Genomic DNA, 24,060 nt, shown 5'->3' on the forward strand with positions numbered 1-24,060 from the left:
TGCTCTCAGGAGTAATCATTTCACACTCAGCCTAGAAAAAAAATGTAGAAAACAAGCCTAAAAAGAAAAAAAACCTCCAAGTTTTTATTCTTACCTGGTGCTGGAATTGTGTGGAAGTGGCACAATGCACGTGGAACAAAAGCTGGGCATCACTGCAGCAGAAGCAAGTGATGAGAACAGGATTCAGCAGTGAGGTTTTTAAAATGTGCATTTTAATTAGAACTTATTTGAAGCACGACCGATCAAAACAGTGATAATGAGAGAAGCCTAATTAATTTTTGTCTAAGCAACCAAGCCTCATTATAGAGCGGTCTTGGGGAAGAAAAGGATTTGGAGTGGTACAACCAGGGTGTTTGTAATGAGAGGCAATACTGTGGGGAGCCTGGAAGCCAGACCGAAAGGTTTCACAGGACTGCAGCAGCCACTGTATTAATCTTTAAATAGGAAAAGTAACCCTACTGAGATGAGACATCCCATTTATAGCCAAGTTCTGAGCTGCAACCATTGGCAAAGATATTAAAACACAATCAAACAGAATGGCATATTATAAAACAAATATAAATACAATTAAAACCAGATTAAGTAAAAGATCAAAGCAGTCTCAAAAAAGCAGTTTCCAGGGAGTTCAGGGTTCAGACAGCAGAGGAGGAGCAGACGCTCAGAGGTCTGGAGCGTTTCTAAGCATGGAGGCCCCAGCTACTTTCTAAGCACTAAGGAGGAATTAAAATCCTGTAGAGGGGGAGATGCTGACTTTGGGCGGTTATACGAAAAGAGAACTGTTACACTTTTAAATGGTGGCAACAAAAAGTGCTGCAGCACTTAAATAAGGAAGCCATTTGTAGAGAACAGCAGAAAGAGATCCTGTCCGAAGGCAGCCCAAGAGCTGTTCCTGAAGGAGTGTGTCAGAAGTGGGCAGAGGATGCGCAGCCCCCTCAGCAGCCTCTTCTCCACACACTGCCCCCCGTTTGCAGCACCACCTCCCTCTAGGCATCACCCTCCAAGAGGAATCAGCGAGCACAGACACAGGTATAAAATGTAGCACAAGACAAGGATTACATTAATAATCATACTACATGAAGCATCACTTTATACTTCAACATAAATAGAAATCAACTGCTCACTTCTCATGTTGTTAAGCTTTCCAATAGCGAAGTGAGAGGCACCACCTGTCGACAGTTGGATTTACCTTCTATTACCAAGGATACGTGCTTTTCCCCTGCATGAACCATAGCCTGTATTTTCGCTTTTCAATCAGTTTCTTCAGCTTCATGGTTTGGGCACTGCCCACCACTTTCTGGGCCAGCACTGCCCTGCCAGGGGCAGCCACGACACTGGGTGCCCACAAGGGGGTCAAGCGGTGTTCTTAGCCTATGTTTCAAGGACCGAATCCACCCTTCGACTCCTTAATGACCAGCTACCAGCTTGAGAGCAGAAAAGCAAGGACAAAAAAGGACAAGCATTTGTTTTACAGAATGTCACCCTGGTGTTTCATCCCCTTTTTCCCCACTTCACAAAGAAATTCAATAGGAGACAAATGCATTTCATGGTTTTTAATAATTCTGTGCTATGGTTTAACCACAGCATATTAAGAACAAGCATAAAATCTGTATTTAAAACTAACAACAGCACTTAGAGCAACATCTTCCTTTAAAAGTATTGCAATAACAGACCTTAGGTCTAAAAACTAGGACATCACCATTTGCTCAATTAAAAGAGTCAGATACACAACAGTTGAAATCTTTTCCTTTATATAACCGGGAGTTACGGTGGAAAATAAGCAACAAATTAATTGTGTTAAAAGGAAAATAAGGTAAAAAACAAACAAACAAACAAACAAACAACAAAACTTAAAGCAAACCAGGTTTGTCATAGCGTCACATGAACAACTATTGAGAAATCCCAATACAGTTGTAAAAAAAAAAAAAGTACTGTTTTTTAATAGATTTGTTTTTACAACAATAAAATTTAAAAGAAAGATTAAATATCGTTGATAGTGCTGTACATATTTCAGAATAACTTGAAACAAAATGGACAAAAATAAGAGATGCTGAAAGTGTAATCTTGTAAGCCACAATGTTGGAAATACAAAAAAATCCATACAGCAATAAAGCATTTTACACTGTAAAATAACTAGCAAGAAGCAACAAAGAGAGGGTCCACACTCTAAAACCAGGCATTGGGTGGTTAGTTTTAAGTAAAACAGCCTGACCAATATACATACCGTCATGAAATGCTCTGAGCACAGCAGCATTGGGCAGTTGATAGCTATAAAGATAAAATCCCTAACGGCGCTTACATAGCCTTGGTACCGCAAGTAGAAAAGGTTGTTAAATGATATTAAGGTGATTTTATTATTATTTTTGCTGTCCAGGCTCTGTGATGCCTGAGGCTCTCCTAATTTCTGCTTATACCTTTTCTAACATCCTGGCTGCCTACCGCGCTTTGTGGAAAATAGCAAAGTTTGAACACGGTTGTGAAGACACTCAAGAATCTGCTCCTGCCACTGCAGCTTCAAAGCCAATTAGTGCCTCTGGAAGGAGACGTGCTCCTGTTTGGTCCACTCAATATGCAAGTTTTGATATGATAAATCACACCTTAGGTTCTTCTAGCACAAGGTTTGCTCTGTAAAGACTCCTGCTAGTCAAGGTCTGGGTTTTTTGTTTGCTTTTCTTTCTTCGCGCACAGAAGTTGTTCTGCAGTGCAAACAGAGACGCGACATGACCAGGCAAGACACACTTCCAGAACAACTGCTCTATGCCCTGGCAAACAATAAATGAGTTAACGAACAACAGTCATAAAATATGCATACTTCACTATGGTACATGCTTACTGATAAAACAGTTCAATAGAGAGAGGGATGGAGACAAGCTATCTGCACAGGCTTGACAATGAGGAACTGGCCATAAAATGTATGGATTTCTTTAAAACGAAGAACAGAACAGCCACGGTCAACATTCAGACACAGGACGCCCGTGGGGGTTCTAAAAAGATATTTACAAACAAATGTGTAGATGGAGTTTCAGGTCAGCAGAGAAGTCCTGGGGCAACCAAGGGCTGTGCTCTGAGCCACGGGCTGTGAGCGCTGCAGGTGGGAGCCAGGGGCTGCTCAGCCCACAGGGCTTCAACACAGCCTTCATTGGGCTCAGGTACAGCCCCTGGGAGTTCTCACAGCACTGGGCTACCACCTGAAAACCAATAAAAACACTCCCTCGACAACATCGTGGCACGCCGCTACGTTACCTCTGTGGTTAAAGCCTGACAGTATAAAAAAGTTACGTACAGACAGGGGTATCTATGAGAGATCAGCCGGCATCCATCAGCAAGAGGACTGGTCTGTCTCGGACCGACAAACTTGTACATCACCTACCGTCCTGGGATAGTCAGAACAAACAGCTTAGAAAAATAAGTAGAGTATCTGCAATTCTCTAAAGTAGAACTTCACGTTCAGTTTTCCTGAGGTATTTGCTTCACCGAACAAGCCACACTGAGAGCACATGGGGCATGGGCACGTGCGGGGGGACCCAAGCAGCCGGGCAGGCCTGTCCCCTTGCTGGCACCACCCTACCAGCTGAAATGCACAGCACAAAGGACTCCGTATCCATGTTGGCTCCAACCAGGCTGCGGCCTTCCTTCTGCCATACTACATATTGACCTGGGCTCAGCTGCTGCTGTCAGCAATCGGCACGGCAGTGGGGCATGAGGAAAGCGAGGCCCCAAGGCCTGCGCTCCGCTCAGCATGCAGCACAGCAGTGGGGAAGCAGCACAGCAGAGCTGGCTGGTTACACACAACTCCTGTTGGCCTCCTTTTCATTTCACAGGGGTGGTCTAGATCGGTTCCCACTTGTCTGAGCTTCACTTCCCATCAAGGACGCAGACAAAAAAAGATCTGAAAGGTTTTAGCCCATTTCTAGGTTAAAAAGAAACAAAAGCAACACCACAACTTAATCAAGGATAATAAATAATAAATCTGCTGGAGAAGTAGTAACGAATACTGGTCCAACTCAGCAATAGCAAGGCAACGATCAAGACAAGAAGCAGCTAGCTGCAAGGTTAAAGCTGTGGAGGTTTCATTTGTTTTGCTTTTTTTTCCTTTTTCTTAAAGTGACATATTTAAAGAAAAAAAAAGAACAGATCTTCACAGCAAAGATGCATCCAATGACCAGTTGCTATACACAGGCGAGCCAAGAAGGATTTGTTCAAACTTTTTCCCTTATGATATTATATTGATATTTAATAGGAAAATAAAATACATAGACTTTTTGTCATTTGTATGCATTCAATTGCAAATCTTCTTACAAAAGAGGACCAAGCACAGAAGTTGGCATTCACAAAGTCTTTGCCATTATTTTGTGTTAAAATTGGTATCATCTATACATTATCTTACAGTATTAACATCTATTTGTTTTTGTGTGTTTGTTGTTCTACCCATTGGGTAGGATATGTGCATAATATATTCAAGTTATACACAGCACCATACAAAAACAAACAAACCAACGAACAAACAAACAAAAAAAAAATCCTAACAAAATTGGAAAGAAGAAGACAGACGACCAAAAAAGCACCATTTTAAGTGAGGCACAACAAAGGTGGGAGCGCGAGGCCTGACCCAACGCCCCCTGGAGTCAGCAAGAGTCCTCCCACCAACGGCACCGGGCATTGTGTCAGGCCCTCAAGTGCAAGGGGATCCCATCTGCTCAGACCTGAACATGAGGCACCTTAGTTGATTACAAACTACCAACATGCAAACCTCCTCAAAATTATACCTAGCACGTACATCGATAACTCATTAATAACCCTACCAGAGCAGACAAACAAGCACAAACCAAAGAGAGAAAGGAAGAAGAAAAAGAGACAGTTTCATCACCCACAAGATCCTACACATCCCACACCATCTCAGAAAGCTCACATACCAAACCAGGTAAAATAGCAGCAGCAGCAGCAGTAATACAGCAAAGAAATGACAGAGTCATCTCCAGCAGTAAATCACACAGAGAGCAGCTGTTGGGGTGAAGGGGAACTTTCTAGGATATGAGTTTGTTTCTGTCAACCAACACAAAAATAAGCTCTGCTGGTGCTGAAGCAGAACCGGTGCCACCTGGTTGCTTTTGCTCAGCCTGCAAACAGGGAGAAAACAGCAAGGCAGAAGGAAAAGCTGGGAGAGTTTGCAACAAGTTTCATTACGAGATTAAGTTGTTTTTATTTTGAAAGCAGGATGGCTCTGAAATGCATTTAATGCCAATAGTTGTTGACTCTTCTAAAGGAACACCAGCAGCCTCCTTCTCACCAGCACGGTAAAGGACTTCATCCAAACAGAGCTGCCACTGATAAGGAAAGAGTTTGCTGGGAAGAGACAACGGGCTCCAGCATTGCTCGTGGAGGCTGAATTTTGTGATGCAGCTCCTGCTGATCCCCAAGTGGAGCCATACCAATAAAATGACTTATTTTTGCTGGTGTGAGTGTGCCCAGTGGGGCTTTTGCCAGCACAGTGACAACAAGCAGAGGTGGGGCAGAAGGTAACTTGCACCCCTGACTAATGAACCAAGACTGGCAAACTATTCAATATAAAAAAATCTTACCAACCAACCTTTTCAGCTGGGCCATTCTCAAAATTTTGAGCTTCAGTTTACTAATACAAAATAGAGGAAATACAGAGAGCTCGGCCAGGAAACCTCTGTACATCCAACAAACCCTCACAAGGGATTTTTCCACGTTCTAAGGGACCTCAACAGGTCTCAAATAATTCAGCATGAGTCCTCTTTTCTATGAGGAGCATAGTGTATTTATGACAACTGACACATTTGGGGTAGTTTAGAAGAGCAGTTACAGCCATGCTGGTTGGGAAGCAGGCAACTCAGGCCATTGATGCATAATTCAATTCTTCCTAACGCCATTTATCTAAAAAGCAAAGATGTAATCAAAAGCCAACCTTCATCCGAATCCAGTATACTAATATATCACTTGGTTCTTAGCATCAGCAAGGTTTGAAATAACATGCTTCTGAGATTTAAAGAATACATGAATTACACTTGCTTTGCATAAATCATCACATGAGGTCTACATTAGCGCTGTCCCAAAGGCATGAGGATTTTTCAAAGCCCAGCCTGAAAAAGGAGAGCAGTTGGGTGGAAGATGGACTAGCATACCAGGGCATGGGCAAGGATCCACTCAGCAAAACTTCCCAAAAACAGTGCACAACAGTCACAGGAGCAAGAAACAAATACTCCTCATGCCTCCCACTATTTGTGACAAATGATGCTCCTGGGAGCATGATGCCAGTTAGCATTTCAGGGAGGTGATTATGGAATAGTAATTACTACATAGAGAATGGATGAACAGGTCACAGGCACAATTTTGCATGCAGGTATGTATACACACACATGCACATCAACACAACTCAATGGTAATGACCAGAGAGAGCCTGGGGATAATCGGACAATCATAAATATCTTCAAATGTACCAGCAAGCATACAGTTTAACCTTGGAAAAGGAAAACAAAACCCCCCCAAAACCGCAGAGAACAATTTTAGAACATCGATTTCCACCTGCTTAAATGTGCAGGGCTTGGAGTCAGCAGAGTGCTAGCAGCCCATCTGCTCCAGAGCATCCCCATGCCCCAACAGCAGGGTGTTAGCCTGCAGGGCCAGCACAGCACCGCCCGGTAGGGCTGGACTCATCCAGCCAGATATGGGATGCTCTAGCACTAAACGGCTTCCTCTTCCATCACAAGGAAAGCTCATTCCTCCTGAAACCTTTTCCTTATGGCTGAGCATCCCGCACATCCAGCCCTGCAGGACCACAGGAAAGCAAACAGAGGTATTTAGCACCAAGAAGGGACCCATGACAAGCCGCTAAAGGGAAGAACTAATCTTTGTGGTAGACAGAGGAGAGGTCATGATGCTTTAATTTGTAATAAAAAAAATAATTCTTTTAGCCTGAAAATTTCTGAGTTGGGCACATCGGAGTGAATTTTGGGAAGATAGGTTATTCAGCAAAGATCAGGAGATGCAGCCAGAGGTCAGGCTAATAGGACTGATCAGACAAAACACTCTGCACGTGCATTATGTGTTTTCCGTGCATTGTAGAACACCAGTATGGAGTTGTAATCTACATAATTAACTCTACAAGGCTTATTGAAATCTTTAATAGCTTACAAAGTCACATTTGAGTGGCTGTGGAACCTAATTCTGGGTGTTTTCAAAGGGAATTCTCCACAAATGCTGCACAGAATCACCTGCATTCAGAGAATACTAACTTCTAAACCTGTAAGTATTAATAACACTATTTAATTTCGTTATTCATTTCTGGTACAAAGGCAGATTTCCTCTCACTACAACAACAAAAAAGGAACACACACTTCTGTAACATTACACTGTTGCTGGGTTCCCCACCAAATACCCTTCATATTTATTCAGAAATATCGCATCTACTCCTGTAAGAGGCCCTCAAACGAAAGCAGTGGATGACAGCTTGCCTGCACCAAGCACCAGACCATTACAATTCCTTACTGATGGCCGCATGTGAGCTTTGCACAGTACAACACAAAGAGAAGGCAAAGATGTAGGAAGAAATGCAACCATTAGGTGAGCAAATATTAAGAATTGTTTGTTTTCTCCACTACTTTTTTCTACAGAATGGGTGAAATGGCTCACATTTTCCACGCACAGAAAAATGTCTTCAATCAAGAAACTGTGACAACCATAATTTCCAAGAACATGGATGGAATACGCAGAAATTCACCGGCATACAGAGATGTCAAAAGATGGCAAAGGGCTGACTTCAAAGAAAGTATGTTCCCAAGAGGTGACTCTGAAGGTAAATCCAAGGCTCACTCGTGTGAGATCTGCACAGGGGGAGATGCTGGTGTTCAACTGGTCCAACCCCAGGGCCCCAACCAGGCATGCTCAGACACAACCATCGAGTTCCAGCTGTTCTCACCTAAAGGCTTCTTGGCTAAATAACCCTTATTGAGGCAACCGCAAAGGACCTGTGTAGGCACATGCACTGTCTGGCCAAAGCTCACTTCCCAAGGACAGCAAAAGTCACCCAAGACCAAAATCAACACTGGTTGGTCTTGTCTTCTGCAAACATTCCCTAAACTAGCATAAAACCGAATTAGCTCATGAAGAAAACAACCTATGCTGAGGCCTGCACGACACACGCACACACACACCAAAGACACACACACACTGTTTTGGCATTAAAACTCTGCATAGATCAAAGATTCGCCTCAGGTGCCCAGCCAGAAGCCATGCAGAAGTCCTGTCTCCGGCCATGGGAGCCGGCACCCGGTGCACCTGGTGCTTGCACCTGGGCACCAAGCACAAGGCTTCAGGGGGTAGAAAAGGTGAGAAGTCGATGACGCGCACACACACACATATATATTAAAAAGTATTCAAACTAAGACTCCATAGGTTCTTACTTTAAGTCCATTTCCAAAATGCATTTTAAGTGCAAGTTGTGCTTTTTTTCATGTGCTTGTGCTGCCACTACCACCATTCACCAACTGCCTTCCAGTGCTGCATTTGCTTCTACACAAAACCAGGTAGGGAAGAAGTGCCTCACATGCCATTTTACCAGCAGGCAAAACTTTCCCATTACTTTTAAGACCAGCATGACAAAAGCCAGGCTCATAGATGCTTCATTACTACCTGAATGACCTCCATCCATAAGCACAGTTCTGCTGGCGCCCACGAGACAACATGCACAGAAGAGGGCTCCCACCACAGCCTCCAGAGCTGAAGGCCAACACTTCGCGTGAGCGCTCCTGCCTGCCAGCCCCAGCACTGCTGCAGAGACCACGCGGGGGTCACAGCCACAAAGGCTCATTCACTCCAACGGGATGGATTGCCAGGGCTGAACTTCAGTATCTAAAAGATGCAATGGAGAGCGCAAAGCACAACAGAGTCTCACATACGTTAACAGCATTGCAGGGGAAAAACCCACTCTGGGTTTTTAAACAATTTATTGCATAATGTCATGATATGTGACTAAATACACTTCAGGCTACAGTGAGAACAAAAATCTCTAAAACCTTAAGTACTGGCGATACTGCATTATGAAAAGAATGGCAGCACTTCGTTAGAATTAATACAAATCAACACATCTGGGCTTTTGTTTTGTCTTTTATGAAACAAACAAGTCTAAACTGCAAAATAGCTAAATTCTAAGTGATGGAAAATGCTGGGATGTCACATTTGCCTTCTTCCATCCGAAAGTCACCAAGACACTTCATTGATGCGCTGTTACTCAGATGCAAATTATTGCAAAGTCAACAAGTTAAGTGTCCCTGTATTTCTCGATTTGTGTAAGTCAAGAGATGTTAGGCTAAGTCCTGTCCCCTTTTCTAGCAAACCTGGGGGGAGGGGGCAGACTCCTCCAGATCATTTCTGGGGCTCAATTGTTATTCCACAGGTGAAAAGACAACATATAGAAGAACTTCACATAAAACAGTTCCCTCATATATAATTTTTAAAACATTAAGATAGTGCAACTTTTTAAAACACATTTATCACAACACAAATTAATTCCTTGCATTCATCTAAGTTTTCAACTTTATACCTTGGCACACAAAACAGAAATTTTGATTCATATTTAAAAAAAAAAGCACACCCTGGGAGAAAAAAAAAGCAAACTGGCCAATTCTTCCCCCATTTAACTAGCAAAACCTTCGTCTTTCTGCCATTCAGTGAGTACAAAATTGGCTGTACAAGCCTCATTTCTGTGCTAAGTTTACTTTTAGAATTAAATAATTGAAATAGTTTATTAAAAAAAAATATTATATTCCCTTTCCCCCCACCCCCCAAAACACTGCTCATAGACAATTTGAATGGAAGTTTGTATTTCTTTCGATCTGCTTTGCATGCAATTCCCCTGAAAGGAATCAGAAACAAACAACTGGTTTGCACGTTTGGTTTTACTAAGTTGTACCATGTGAAATGTAACAACATTGTGCACCGGAGCACGGGGCTCTTCCTCCACCGCCCTGCTTCAATCTCTTGTCTTCAGTCCAAATGCACCTCGGAGAGTGACTTAGACCAGGTTCCCTGGTTTCCGGTCTTGGCCTTTGCTGGGGACAATTGTGCTCTCTGAATTGTTCTGCTGAAACTGAAGTCTGCTCCCCCTCTGCGAGGAAGGAGGAGCATTGCTGTGCTGGTGATGGAAAAACGAGGAGCCTGGGTAGTGCCCCATGACCTCGCTGTACGTCGGGGGTGGTCCTTCCATCCTTCCATTACTGCTATAGTTGGTTGCACTTATGCCCGAATTGCTGCTCGGTGGGCAGGGGCCCCCATTGTACATGGAAATGTCTATCAAGTCGCTATCAAAAATGGTTCGGTTGGGCGGTGCCCTGACAGATTCCCGGTTGAGCTCCATCTGCTGCTCTGGGTCCCGGAGCTGAAGGGTGCACGGGCCTTGGTATGGTGGCGGCTCTTCCCCATCCGAGAGGGAAATGGTTGGAGGAAGGTCAATCTCATGCTGCATGTACGGGTAAGTAGGCTGGAAGCGACTGAAACGGTCCCGCTGCATAAAAGATGGGGCGGTAAACCTGTCCCTGGACCTTGGAGCATACATAATCTGCAATGGGAAGAGAGAGAGATGTGACTCCACACCTGAACAAAGCACTGAGGGCTCTCCGTATTGATGAAGAACTAATAGACAGAAAATGCTTCTATCACCTATCTCAAAGGTTCGATCCCACAGATACTGTGTGTGCCTGCTTCTACACACACGCGTGGAAAAGAAGAGGTAGGAGTTCAAGAAGAATCTAACACAAGATATTGCAGAACAGCTTCAAGAAAGATGATCCTATACAGCTCCTTCTAACATTAAAACATGCATAGCTAAGATAAATGAAATCTGCTTCTGTACTTAGGAAACACTCCAAATTATTTTCCTCTCTAGTCTTGACTATTAACTAGTTCTACAGAAGCATCCCAATATTGAACTTCAGCGGCAGCCTGAGCCTACCCCTCCTATTCCGAGTTAACCTAATACCCAGCGCTAACAAAGAATTCATACGGTCACTTTAGTATATTTTGTGAAGGTCCAGCAGGTCTCACGCCTTCACTATGAGAGCAGAGCAGGTATCCTCCTCCTCAGCTCTCAGCCTCTGGGAAGGATGTCTGCACTGAGAGTTGAAATTTCTGGCATATTAAGCACTGGAGAAGGTCAGGATTTACAAGAGGAAGAGTTTGAGATTGCCTGTGAGGAACCTATTACTTCTCACTTGATCCATTCCAAATCTTGACAGACACACCAACTTCTCAGACCTACATCTATCAAACCGCTCTTTTAATTTCTGGGTCCCCACAGGGTCCTTAGTCCCTGACCCACACAAATGCAGTGTGAGCTGCACAGGAGAGCTGGGCCGCTCAGGACAGCACACCCACAAGTTATCACATAGGCCCAGGATCTGTGCTGACCAGAGGTTGGGAAACACTGGTGATAGGGAATGTGCACACATTCAGGAAAAATACAGGGAGAAAAACAACAGGTCTCCTGTATTCCACCGAAAAATTACTGAGCCTTTGCACGTCACTTACCTGCAAATGTCTACTAAGTTACAGGCAGCTGCTAATGGAGATGAGGCATCAGACAGCTAGAATGTCATTCTTTTAATGAAAATGTCTTAGACATTTAAAGAATGGAAGTTAAGATAGGCTCAGATGTCCACTTGAATGTGATACTTGATCTACGCTCCCAAAGCCTTATTTACTAAGTAGATGCATGTTTTAGGAGAAGGCAAATGTATATTATGCCAAAGATGGTAAGAAATGTCACTGTACCTCTGAAGCACCCTGGCGTGAAACCGAGCTTTCCGAAGGCCACAAGCACCCTTCCTGCAATGCAGAAGGGAACAACACATGAGAAAAATCACATGACAATCCAGCCTCAATACCACAGTGAGCTTCTAACCATTGGCTACCCACACCTAAGGGAAGTCCCACCCCTTGCTTTCTATAAGTAAAACGAACAGCAGCTCTGCATCCAAGCAGGTCAAGCTCAGCGCACTGTGAACGTGCAGAGACACCAGCCACAACAGCCAGCCTCACAAACCACAGGAATGCAGCAGGCCAGTCCCAGCCGCATGATGGGATGTGGCTGCCATGAGGTCTGATGAAGCTTGTCCTGCTGTTCAGTGTCCTGATTACACAAGGAGTCAAAACAGTGCACAACAAAACCTGATGACTCCTGCCATGTCCCATGGAGAAGCGACATTTGCTCTACACACAGGAATACCCTGGTCAACACCGTCAGGTGCTTGATTCCCACCACAAATCAGCAATGAAACTGGTTTCAGCCACCAGTTCCCCTCTTCAGGCACTTCACAGCCACCTTCAGGCCAAAGTATTTTCTCTCTCACTCCCTGGCAGCCTCTTTTAGTGCTGTACTCAGGGCAGAATAAAAGGGTAAAGAAAAAGTTGTCAAAACAGGAAAATAGCTTCAGGTGTACTGTTATTTAACTTCTCAATTACTTTTTTAACTAATTAAAACGTACTGCAATTGATTTATTTTACTGGAAAACTTCAAAGCTGAAAAGGACAAACTAGAGAAGCTGTAAAGGACAGAATTTCAACCTTACTGGAAAAAAATCAAAATAATACACGGTTGTGAGCATTTTCTTAGTGCTAAGTTAACTTGCATGATTTTATAGGCATCAGAAATTTCAGAAAGGAAAATGCACACTGCAAATCCTACTGTACAGCTTTTTCTCACCAGAGCATCTTTGAACATATTTCAGATGTAAAAATAGACCTAACTAGATGTTCAGCATGGCACTCAGAGACCAAAACCGTCTGTGATCTTGTCAGGAGAGTCCACCACAGAGGAAAGCTGTTCTGGGAGGAATCTCCCATAGGATTCAGCTGTTAAGAGAAATGCTTTGAATAACAAAGCTTGTCAGTCACTTCTCTTCTGTAGCTATAGAGAGTAGATAAAGAAGGCTGACAATTTAAGTTATTTACAATTTCCTTTTGCAAGTATCCCCACTCACTAACACCTGTTATAAAAGACTCTTAGGTAGACTCGTACTACAGTGGCTATATAAGATTTTGCTAACTACAGAAATGTTAACTGTGTCACTGCAGTAGTTCAAGTTACACCAGTATCCACCTCCCTTTATACCCCTCCATCACCCAGATGCCCACATTTTGAAATATCTGAGGGTGTATTTGCACAATTACAGGCAATCAAGTTATCAGCAGCTGGCCAAGCAGGCTCCAAGCCTATTGCAATTCAGTAAAATCTAGTAGCCAATACTAAAATGCCCAGTTAACAACCCATGGGCTGCTGTTCAACAGCAAGCTCCCAACTGTGCAGCTTTATGATTTGTGCCACTTTCTCTCCTTTAAAGCATTCAGGTTCAGAAGAGAGAAAAAAGCCAAAACTAAAGACCCAGCCCAGAAAGGAATTCAATCCACCACCACCATTCATGTTTCTTAAAAGTCACTTCAGAACGTGTTGCCAGTGTGAAAGTGGAAGTGATGACCCCCATCCTATTACCCACCTAAGGCAGGAGACTGAGAAGAACCAAAGGAGATGGCACAGTGTGGAGCAAAGCTCTCCACACAGACACACAGCAGGACCTGCATACTGCACCTCGGCACACAGAGCCTTAGAATCAGCAGCATCCAACAGAATGCACTTCTAATGCTGATGTCTGAATCCTGGTACAGGAGAAGGCACTGCAGCTACTGCAGGGACATGCAGAAAGCAATTAGGGTGCTGGGATCCCAAAACCAAGAACAGGAGTTCAGTCTTGCTGTGATTCTTACTTACTGCATGGACAAATTTTAGAATCACAGAATCACCAAGGTTGGAAAAGACCTTCACGATCATCCAGTCCAACCATCCACCTATCACCAATAGCACTCACTAAACCATGTCCCTCAACACAACATCCAAACATTCCTTGAATACCTCCAGGGTCGGTGACTCCACCACCTCCCTGGGCAGCCCATTCCAATGCTTGATCACTCTTTCAGAAAAGTAGTATTTCCTAAGAAATGAACAGGATGATGGGAGAAAGGGAAGGAGTTGGCAGGGTCACCCACACTCAGCTGAAAAGGAATCCTTGAACTCTTCTAGAATAGGAACTTACTGCACAGTGACCTGCAATGTCAAACACAAACATGAAGAGGGGCATCCTGAGCTCCATTGGTCTTGGAATGATGGCGAGGGGCTGAAAGGAGAAGAAAGGAAAAAATCTGGTGCTGCAGGATGGAAATATCTGAAAGACCTTTCTTCAGGGTGCAGGAAGAATGAAATAATGTGGGACTGCCATGAACAATCTGGGCTGACTGGTTGCTTTACACAAAGAGAAGGTGTTATTTCTTGCTCTCCCCTTGTCTGTTTACTTGCAGACTTTCATTTGACTGCTAATATGATTCCATGTGGCCAGATCAGCAAAACACAAGTAAGAGTTGATAGCATTTGTATTTATATTCTCTTGTTCTGAGGACCCCACCTTAAGGAAATCCGAAACAAAGTCAGCACTACAAATAAAAGCAGATCATTTCTTTTTTGCTAATTCCAGCACTCTCCCTCAGGCTGGGCATATGAGAGGAGAGGGGGCTGGCAGTCCTTACGTCAGACCACCACAGACAGGCACAAGGAGCTCTCAGGTGTGTCAGTGAGGGCTAAGCCTGAGTACCTTCCACCTATGCCTCTTCTGTGGGCCATACATCACCTCCCTGCTTCTTGTAGGTACTTGATAGCCTCAGCCACTTCAACTTGCTCCTTCTTAGGATTGACGGTCTGCAGGCGTGAGCTTCAATATTTATAAGTGAGAGGAAGGGAAAGCTCACGCACTCATCCCCTGTGCCACAATCATTTCTAACACTGTTAGGTTTTGAAATAAGGATACAAGTCTTCATGGTAAATCCTAGTACTTACAGGTAACACCAGAGTAAGCCAAATTTTAAGGCTGCAAGTATGGCTTTGGCCGACCTAACCTGACTCTGGGCTTCAGAAAAATTTACAGATACACATTTTAAGATTAGGCTTTGAAATATCAGCATTACCTACTAAATCCAACAGGGTGATTTCTTGATTGTCTAGTGGTGATGATTAGTCAAGGTTTAGAACTTAGGACTGGATAAACCTAACTAACTTGCTTTAGTAGTATTTTATGAACATTTATAGCTTCAGACTTCTTGAGGCTGCATTTAAGTACTGTGCTTCCTGCAGCTCTCACTGCCACCCAGCTACCATGGGTCAGTATCAGCATACTGATGGCCAGGAGGAAAGAAATGTACTCGAAGAGGAATTTTTAACTCAAGACAAATTGCAGGTAAAAATGCATGCTCTGTAAGATAAACTCCTCAAACTGTAATGAAGCTAAACCAAGCCATACCATCACAGATTTGCTTATTTACTGAATCCCTTAAGGTGATTTTTGGCTTTTTTCCACTTTTTTTCACTTTTCAATTTCTGGCACTTAGAACTCTGCCTGAAATGGTACTTCCTGAGAAACAGAAGTCAGCACTGCATTTGCTGAAGTGCATTTCAAAGAATCAAAGAGCCATAAAGGTTGGAAAAGACCACTAAGACCATCTGGTCCAACCACTGGCCCACCACCACCATGCCCACTAACCATGTCCCTCAGTGCCACATCGACACAGTTCCTGAACACCTCCAGGAACAGTGACTCCACACCTCCCCGGGCAGCCCATTCCAGGTACTGAGAGCGTCTCATTTTTCCCTTTGATTTTATATAATAAAACATAAACACGTATACGTAATATTCACATATATGTACGTATACACCTCTGTTTAGCAGGTGAAGCATTAAGCAGGCAGTGCAGTTTCTGACTGCGGCCCTAGGTGGCAGTGCCATATTACACCACACTAAAGCAGCACTCTGGGAACACACACACACAAGTCCCCACCACACTGCCTCTTGACCAATGCAGTCCATCAAAGCTCCTAAGATGCAACACTTTCTGTCCCAGATACGAGCAAGGCAAAACTGCTGCTTTTTCCCTAACATAATGACAAGCATTGCAGACAGACTGCTCTTTGCTTTAAGATCTGCATTTCCCAAGGGCTGGAAAGGTTGCAGTGTCTGGCCGAAGGGCACACGGCTCCAACCAGGGGTTTGAGAATTACTGAGAGTATGACTCTCACTCTTATTCTGCCTCCTGACATCTGCAGTGCTTACTTCTGTTACTTGATGCTTTAAGGCCTTTATTTCCCCAGCTTCACAACACCTTTCCACTTCACTTCTGGAAGTGAAGGAAACAATCATTACTATATTTAGGTTAGCTGTTAGGGGGAAATTCTTCACTCATAGGGCACTGAGGCACTGGCACAGCTGCCCAGAGAAGCTGTGGTTCCCCATCCCTGGAGTTGCTCAAGGCCAGGTTGGATGGGGCCCTGGGCAGCTGAGCTGCTGGGAGGCAGCCCTGCACACAGCACAGGGTAGGGCTGAGTGGGTTCTGAGGTCCTTTCCAACCTGAGCCATCCAACCTTTCCATCCTGAACCAGGATTTAGAGATGAAGCAAGTTGCCCAATGACACACTGAGTCAGTAGCACTCAGGAGTCAGCGCCCCTTGCTTCAGGTCCCACCTGTAGATCTCCTCAATGCTGCTTTTCTTATTAAAGGTGTTCTGACTTCATTGTGGCGGACTTCAAAGAGCAGCAGCTAGAACACGTCGTCTCTCCCAGCAGGCAGGAGAACACAGCGTGCACCCAGCTCCTGCCAGCTGATGTCTGGCACAAAGGAAGAGGTTTGGCAAAGCAGGGTAGCCTCTCCCATCTATGCTTTCCTCTGGTCATACACTTGCGTTCTCATTGGCATTTGGGATTTTCAGTTCTCACTCTCCTGAATTTCCACTTTTATTTGGAAAGAGCAGTTCTGGGACAGCACACAGCACTTTTACACCCATGCTCAGGGGTTTGGGCACTCAGGACAGACCCCTGTGACAGCAGACCAGCGCGAACATTCCACACTTCTTCCCCATTGATTTGGTAAGAGACAAAGAAGTAATGACAGAAGCCACCAAGATGGGAGGGAGAAATCCATTTAGTGCCATCAGAAGCTCATTAAGCACCTCCCCGCAAGTCACTTCATGAATCAGTTCTCCCTCAACGTCCCTCTGGAAATCACGGGTGATGACACTCCGAATTAATCACCACCAAGAACGATTCATCTCAGTACTGCCCCGGCGTCCCACACCACCTCAGCTCTCTCACAGCACAGCAATTGCCTGCACCCCTGGGACGTGCCTCTCTGGGGCTGCCGCATGGCTCCATTCCAAAGCCGACAGTGGCTTTTCTCCAGCGACGCGGCCCTGACCCCACCTGCTGCCATTGGGCTGGCCAGAAGGGGGAAATGTTTAATATTTCATTTGCTGCGATACAGACACCACTTACGCCAACACAGCTGGTGCTCAGCAGTGCTCATGGTTCTCTCCCTCGAACTTGTATTTCTGCTCATATTAAGACCGCGGTTAAACTCCACCTCAGCTGCTGCAGCAAACAGGGTCTGTGTGTTTGTAAGGTTTGTGTGTTTTAATATCCACACCGGGAAACAGCACGGCTTGCACCTTGGCAGGAAAACCTAGTACTTCTGAAAGCTCAGAAGTCTGCCCATGTCCTGCTGTGGTCTGCTTAAGGCCTTCACACAGCAATCAGGGAAATAAAAGAAACACAGATAGACCACAGGAAAGATGAGAATGTGGTAAGGCTCTAGAAAGAGGGAACAAAAGAAAAAAAAATAAAGCTAAAGTTGAACCAGTGGTCATACAGAAAAGTGTATCTGCAGAACAAGAATGCAAGCACTGCTTCTTGGGAAGCAACTATCGTATTTTATGTGATCAGTCCCTTATCAACCCTTCAAGTGTTAGTAGCACCTGGGATCTCAGTGATATTTCATCTTCTTTTTAATATTCTGATCTCTGAAAAATGGGAATTTCAACCTCCAGGCCCTTTCTATTTTTCTTTTAACATGAAGAAAGTTCAGCCAGATAAAGCAGAAACCCACAAACATATAAGCACGCATTGCATTTCTTTATTTTGAAACCCATGGGTTTTACTGGTGTAAGACTGGTGATGAAGGTGACAGAGATCTCACCCTTTCATGGCTGCTGTAGATCTAAAAGGCAGCAGAATGAACAAGAGGGGCTGTGGGCAAACCAGGCAATCAGTACAATTCAATGACAGCTCAGCTGCTGGAAGGCACCATCACCAGAGATAGGCCAGGACCAAAGGAAAGGTGCATAGCTTAATGTAGCACAGGCATGGAGAAAATAAAGCCCAAGTGAATAGGAAAGGCAGGATTCAGCTACACCTCTGCAGCCTCAGCCAGGTAGGGGGATTCCTCCATGTGGCTCATTGCAGAACTAGCCAGCTCGTTTACTGTGCTCTTTTAAAAAATACTGCTGAACTTCCTCTTTTTTCATTCACCATTTCTCTACTGACAAAAAGGCCTGAGTCAGAATGACATTCCCTGGACACATTAGTGGTTAATAAACATTTAAATCCATTTTCAGAGTCTGAACACCACAAAAAGCCTGTTCCCTTGGGAAAAAGCCCGCTTCCCAACAGCACTTGCACATAGACCAGTGCCTGCCTGGTTAAAACACCGATGCATATTACTGACCCTGCATCTGACAGCACATGCTACCACAGAACCATGAAATGGCTTGAGGGACCTCAGAGCCCACCGAGTCCCACCCTTCACCATAAGCAGGGCTGCCCCTCAGCACCTCAACTGCCCAGGGCCCCATTCAACCTTGCCTTGAGCACCTCCAGGGATGGGGCACCACACAGCTTCTCTGGGCAGCTGTGCCAGCGCCTCACTGCCCTCTGAGTAAAGAACTTCCCCCTAACAGCTAACCCAAATCTCAGCTCTTTTAGTTTAAAAACATTCCTTCTTCTACTATCACTATCAGACCACGTAACAAGTTACTCTCCCTCCTGTTTATAAGCTCCCTTTAAGTTCTGGTAGGCTGCAATGAGGTCTCCTTGGAGCCTTCTATTCTCTGCCATCTATTGGCCTCGTGCAACCTGCTCTGGACAGCAAGACCGGATGGGTGCCCTCCAGTCTCACAACACCAGACAAATACTTCTGTTTCCTGACTGTCAGAGACTGCACGCTACTTCTGTGGTCTGTGCGGCAAAGAGCACACAGCTGGTTTCTGCCAGAATTTCCTTCTAACGCCTAAGACAAGGGAGAACTCAAATATATTTGACACCTGACCTCAGAGAACTCTCAAGTCCTCTTCCCCACATAAATGGCAGTTTTTTAAGAATGGCTTCAGCTTACCAGAAACCAAGATGACTAACTGTGCTGACAAACCCACACTAGTCAGTTTTCAGAAGAATAAATAACCACTTCTTGCCATCCCATTATCAATTCCTGCGAAGTGCGCACTTGACTGTGATCACCATTACTTACAAAGGTGCCATCAAAATGAAACTGAGTCAGAGTTTTAAAAAGGACTGAAGAAGAGCAGTTTTGGATACCAAAGCAGCTGCTGAGTCCTCACTGTCAAATCACATGTCCTTATTTGCAAGAAGATGATGCTTCCTCCCTGGTTTCCAAGAGAAAAGGCACCATTCACTCTAACAGTCAGTACTAACGAACCATGCACAGGAAATAATGGGTTACTTCATGCATTTGACAGCTCACTGCCATTTTAAAAGATTTGCGAAGATGAAAATGTGTTTCCTTTATCTGAAATCATGTCATTTTAAGCACTCATAGCAATTATAGCTAACATTTTCTGGACAGAAGTGTGATTCTTGAATTAGAGTGTCCATTTCAAAGAAATTCTCGAATTAATCCAGTCAATTTTTCCAGTTCAGAAGTCAACAAGGTTAAGGTTTCACAAGCTCTAGTTTCATCTGTAACCAAATTAGAGCTCAATACTCCTGGGGAATGGAGAAATAGGCAGCAAGGCTGCCTACTCTCAAGGAGGTGGCTCCTCTCCTCTCCTGCAAGGTAGAAGAGTCACCTCAGTGGAAGAGCGCTAAAAAAAATGATTTGTTTTCAGCCAGATTGGCTCCCTGAAGTTCTCACTATGTCGTTCTGATAAGGAGAACAAAGAAGAATGGGAAAGACTCAACTGGTGTGGAAAGAAGGGTAGTTTAAGCTTCACTAGACTGAATACTAGTTCAGGCTATCAGGGACTGTGCCTTCCAGTTGCCATCACACAGTTGCTTTGCCAGAGAAATAGAATGAAAAGGTGGAACGAACAGAGCTGCCAGGAACTCAGTGCATCACCAAGCAAACCTCACAAACTGCTCTGTGGCCATCATGGCAGCAGAGAAACCAAGGGCACTGCTCAGAGGATGCCAAAAAGCACATCAGAAAAAAGATCTCCCTACTACATCATGGGATGCTTTGGCAGTGAAGGCTCAGAGGGACACCTCTAGGTCAGGGATGCTCTGTGGTTAATCCCAGCAAGGAAGCAGTGCAACCCATCCATCAAACTTCCATCTCACAAGGCAAGTTAGGTACCCACGTACTGCTGAGTTGACTATGGATGGCCTTGGTGAGTCCAGATGGAGATTCAGTGTTAAGCCTTTCACTCTCCAGCAAGACATCTTAACCACTCCAGGACCCTGGGAACGATACTGTGCCTAATATTTCACATTTTTCTGGGCCACTACTGGAAAAGCTCTGGATCCAGTAAAGTGTCCCTGCAGCTCCATAGAACAGTAACAGTGGTAAAACTCCAAGACATTAGTAAATATACAAGAAGTCACAACATATGTCAGTTCTTCATATCCAAGGAAGTAAATGGCTTTGTTTCTCCTTCATTCCCTCCCAAATCACAGCAGAGAAAGTATGTCACACTTGAACCTCCAAGCATATAATGACAATATACTACACAGAACATACCAGGGCCTAAAAATACTCAAAGGCAGCAAATTTTAAATTTACATTCTATTTTTTCCGCTGATAAATGCAGCTAACTATAGGAAACACTAAAACTGACAGTAGAGATTTTTAAAACAGTTGCATGTATCAGAGCTTCTCTGCAGCCTCTGATGCAGATCAGCACAGCATGAGAAGGAATTAGATAGAAGAGTGGGTACTCACTGTCTGCAAAGTATCCTCCTGTCTTCTGCTTTGGCTCTGACGGTTGATAAAGGAGCGCGTCGAGAGTTTGTAATGGTTCAACAAGCAGATGATCACTACCACCATAACAGTTATAACCACAATGATAATGATGATTTGAACAAACTCCAGTTCAGCTAAAACAAAGAAGAAGAAAAATAAGTCAGTCACACGCACCATGTAATTCATCACAGAAATATCCTGAAAACACTCCATATTTTGTCAGAACCAATGCTGTCCATTTTGCAAAGTTTTGCAAAGAAAACTGTGCCCTAGAAAAGTGTGATTTTTTTTCATTCTATTGCATTGCTAATCAATTCGTGTGAGTGGCTGCGAGTCTAAGGTAAGAAATTTCTCAGTGATCCTTTACTGCTGCCTTTACTGGTAAAAGTCTTCAGCACAAACAATTCTTCTGCAAAAACAAAACAAAATGAAGCAAATCCCCTATTTTAATCACCACCAGCATCACCACAAGAAGCCAGAGGGCTCGGTAAGCTTCAAAGCAAAGCTCACAGACCGAGGCCGCAGGACACGGCACCCAGCGTTCCAACAATCCATGCTGTGCTGCTGGACTCAAAACCAAAATCGGGAAGATTGAGAGGGGAAAAGTTTCCTTAATTTTTATCAGCTAAGTGGTACGAAAGTTGCCCACTGAAAGCTACCTTGTTCTCTGGATCTATACAATGTACCTTTTCCAATTACTTACTGCTCTTGAACTAGAAAAGAACTAACTTTTCTAGGACATTCCCATTCAGATTTAAGTCTAAAAGAGCTCTGGCACTCAATACCACCACACTTACAAAGAAACCAGGCTCTTAGTGAACACCAACAGAGCCCACTACCATACTCAAAGCTCTGCCCATACCACTATGTATATTTAGAAATGAATCACTTGCAATCACTTCTGCAACCTCCCAGTTATACCAGAGCAGCACGGATGAGCAACCAAAGGGAAGAAATTACCCTTTGGAAGCTACAGTTGCTGGTATTTCTATGGAAACTGTGTTGCTTGCTTCTCATCTTGAATGACAACCTTAGTTAACGGGAAGAGGTCTCAAGCAAAAAGCAAAGAAGCAACAGGAGTTGCTTGGTTCTCAGCACCTTGCAAAAATCACACCGCTTTTGGGAACAAAAACATGAATTTGGAGGAACTAATATAAAATTCTTGCTTTACAAAGCCAGCGTGGGAAGAATGACACCAAAAAATGGAGAAAAAAATAAAAAGCCAAAGCAAACATCAGAGAAAACAAGTCTGTTCTCTCTTATCACTTTCATTTGTAGTCATCCTCAACCTTCTGTGCAATACCAGTAGCTGAAGCTTACACAAGCACAATGCCACTACAAAACCGAGCTAAAATCACATCTTTTGCACACACAGCATCACATGTGGTGGAGCTGGAGGAAACCCAAGGCTGTCTCACTACTCTTGGACCCGTGGCCAACCAACTCCCAGACCCAAAGAGCCAGGAGCACACTGCTGCCCAGGGGGACTGGTGCTGAGAAGCACCCAACACAGGCTTGCCACAGCTGTAGTTCAGAGTTTGTGGCTACCGTGCATCCAAAGGGTTTCTTCGACCCAAAGTCTTTTGGCTTTTCCCCCCCTTTGGTCCATGCAATGCTTTAGTCTGGAAACAGAGAGAGCTTTGCTAAAGGGCACCACGCAAAATTGGCAATGTTGATTTAGGCTTTCCTAGAACGTGGAGATCACTGGAATGGCACGTTACTTCTCCGTCTGCCAAGGGCACTCTTCCACACTGGACGAGGCCCCGGCATTTCGGAGGCAGAGGACGGCACCTCTCCTTCGGGAACCAGCGGTTGGGGCTGTGCGCACTTCCCCCCGGGGAGGGCGGGGGAATCGCCGGGACGTGCAGGGCTGAAACACTATATGCGGCCATGCGATAGGATCGCGGCACACACGCATGAGCACATGGGATTTTCCAAGCTCAGCCTTCTGTCGCTGACATTAGAACACCACAAAGCATCCTGCTGCTGTTCCAGAGGAGGGGAAGAGGCGTTTAACCTCCTCTTCCTCCTGCCCCTCCGGCTCACCAGCGGGTTATTAATAGGAAAAGGGAAAGAGCAAAAGGCACGGGCTGAGGCCGTCTGCGCTCGCTGGCACCGCTCGCGGCAGGGGAACGGCTCCTGGCGTTTGGGCACACGCACTTGGCACGCGTGCGGGGGGCGAGGGACCCCGGTGACGTGTGGCAGCCCCCGCGCTGCCTTCCCGGCACGGCTTTGTCCTAATATGGACTTTTTCCATAAATAAAGTGGGGGAGAAGGCAGGGGGATAGGGAAACGGGACATTTTCACCTCCCGGTATCCGCCCCATGCACGGACAGAGACACTGCTTCACATGCAGCAAACAGCACTTGTATCACGGTTTTGTTGGCTTTTTTTTTTTCCTAGAATAAGACTTTTCCTCATGAAAAAGTCAAGCGTACATGTAATGAAAACACCTTCACAGAGAAATACGAAAAAAACGAAATCATTTATTGCCCTATCCCTGCCCGTGCAAGTGGGAAAACCCGGCTCGATGCCCGAAACCACCCTCTGAAAGCCGGCTGTGCCCTGTGAGCCCTCCACCGCGTCCCGCACTGCCTGCCCCGCACCGCCCGTCCGAGGGAGCTCCGCTCCCGGAGCAACGCCCGCGCGGCCACGAACGACAAGCGAAGCGGGAGTACCTCGTTCCAACAACAGGTCTCTTAACCGTGCATCCTTCACCGCGGTACTGTTAAGCTGCTCCCTGGACATACTGTGTCCGCTGGGAAAGGAGGGCCTCCGCGCCCCACATCGCCCGCCCGCCTCCGAGCTGCGCCCGGCTGCTCTGCTGTCTGTCTGTCTGTCTGTCTGCCTGCCTGTCTGTCTGTCTCTGTAGACACCGGGCGGAACGCGGCTGCCCTCAGCCCGACCGCGCTTAACGATCAAACCGTCTCAGCCGGTTAAACGCGCTTCCTAGGCTCTAGCTGAAACCAGATGCAAAAATCATAACTG

At 45.0% G+C, this 24,060-nt stretch overlaps 1 protein-coding gene across 1 annotated transcript; it reads right to left on the reverse strand.

Annotated features, from left to right (window-relative positions):
* Nucleotides 1–1,535: 1,535 nt before the first annotated feature.
* Nucleotides 1,536–24,054, reverse strand: LDLRAD4 (low density lipoprotein receptor class A domain containing 4). Its single transcript, XM_003204938.2, has 4 exons — nucleotides 23,751–24,054; nucleotides 21,052–21,206; nucleotides 11,785–11,838; nucleotides 1,536–10,573 (listed from the first exon to the last, which is right to left on the reverse strand). Exons 1-4 carry the CDS (start codon nucleotides 23,818–23,820, stop codon nucleotides 10,031–10,033), a joined length of 822 nt encoding a protein of 273 aa, XP_003204986.1. The 5' UTR covers nucleotides 23,821–24,054; the 3' UTR covers nucleotides 1,536–10,030.
* Between the last annotated feature and the right edge of the window lie 6 nt (nucleotides 24,055–24,060).

This window comes from Meleagris gallopavo, chromosome 3, assembly GCF_000146605.3.
Source record: "Meleagris gallopavo isolate NT-WF06-2002-E0010 breed Aviagen turkey brand Nicholas breeding stock chromosome 3, Turkey_5.1, whole genome shotgun sequence".
Lineage (NCBI taxonomy): Eukaryota > Metazoa > Chordata > Aves > Galliformes > Phasianidae > Meleagris > Meleagris gallopavo.

What these genes read in the sequence shown, in the direction of transcription:
- LDLRAD4 (XM_003204938.2), bottom strand. Translation starts at nt 23,820, where the DNA reads ATGTCCAGGGAGCAGCTTAACAGTACCGCGGTGAAGGATGCACGGTTA. An exon ending in AGGAGGATACTTTGCAGACA is followed by an intron (nt 11,839 to 21,051) that starts GTGAGTACCCAC and finishes TCTGCATTGCAG; the next exon opens with GAAGGGTGCTTGTGGCCTTC. An exon ending in CACGCCAGGGTGCTTCAGAG is followed by an intron (nt 10,574 to 11,784) that starts GTACAGTGACAT and finishes TTCCCATTGCAG; the next exon opens with ATTATGTATGCTCCAAGGTC.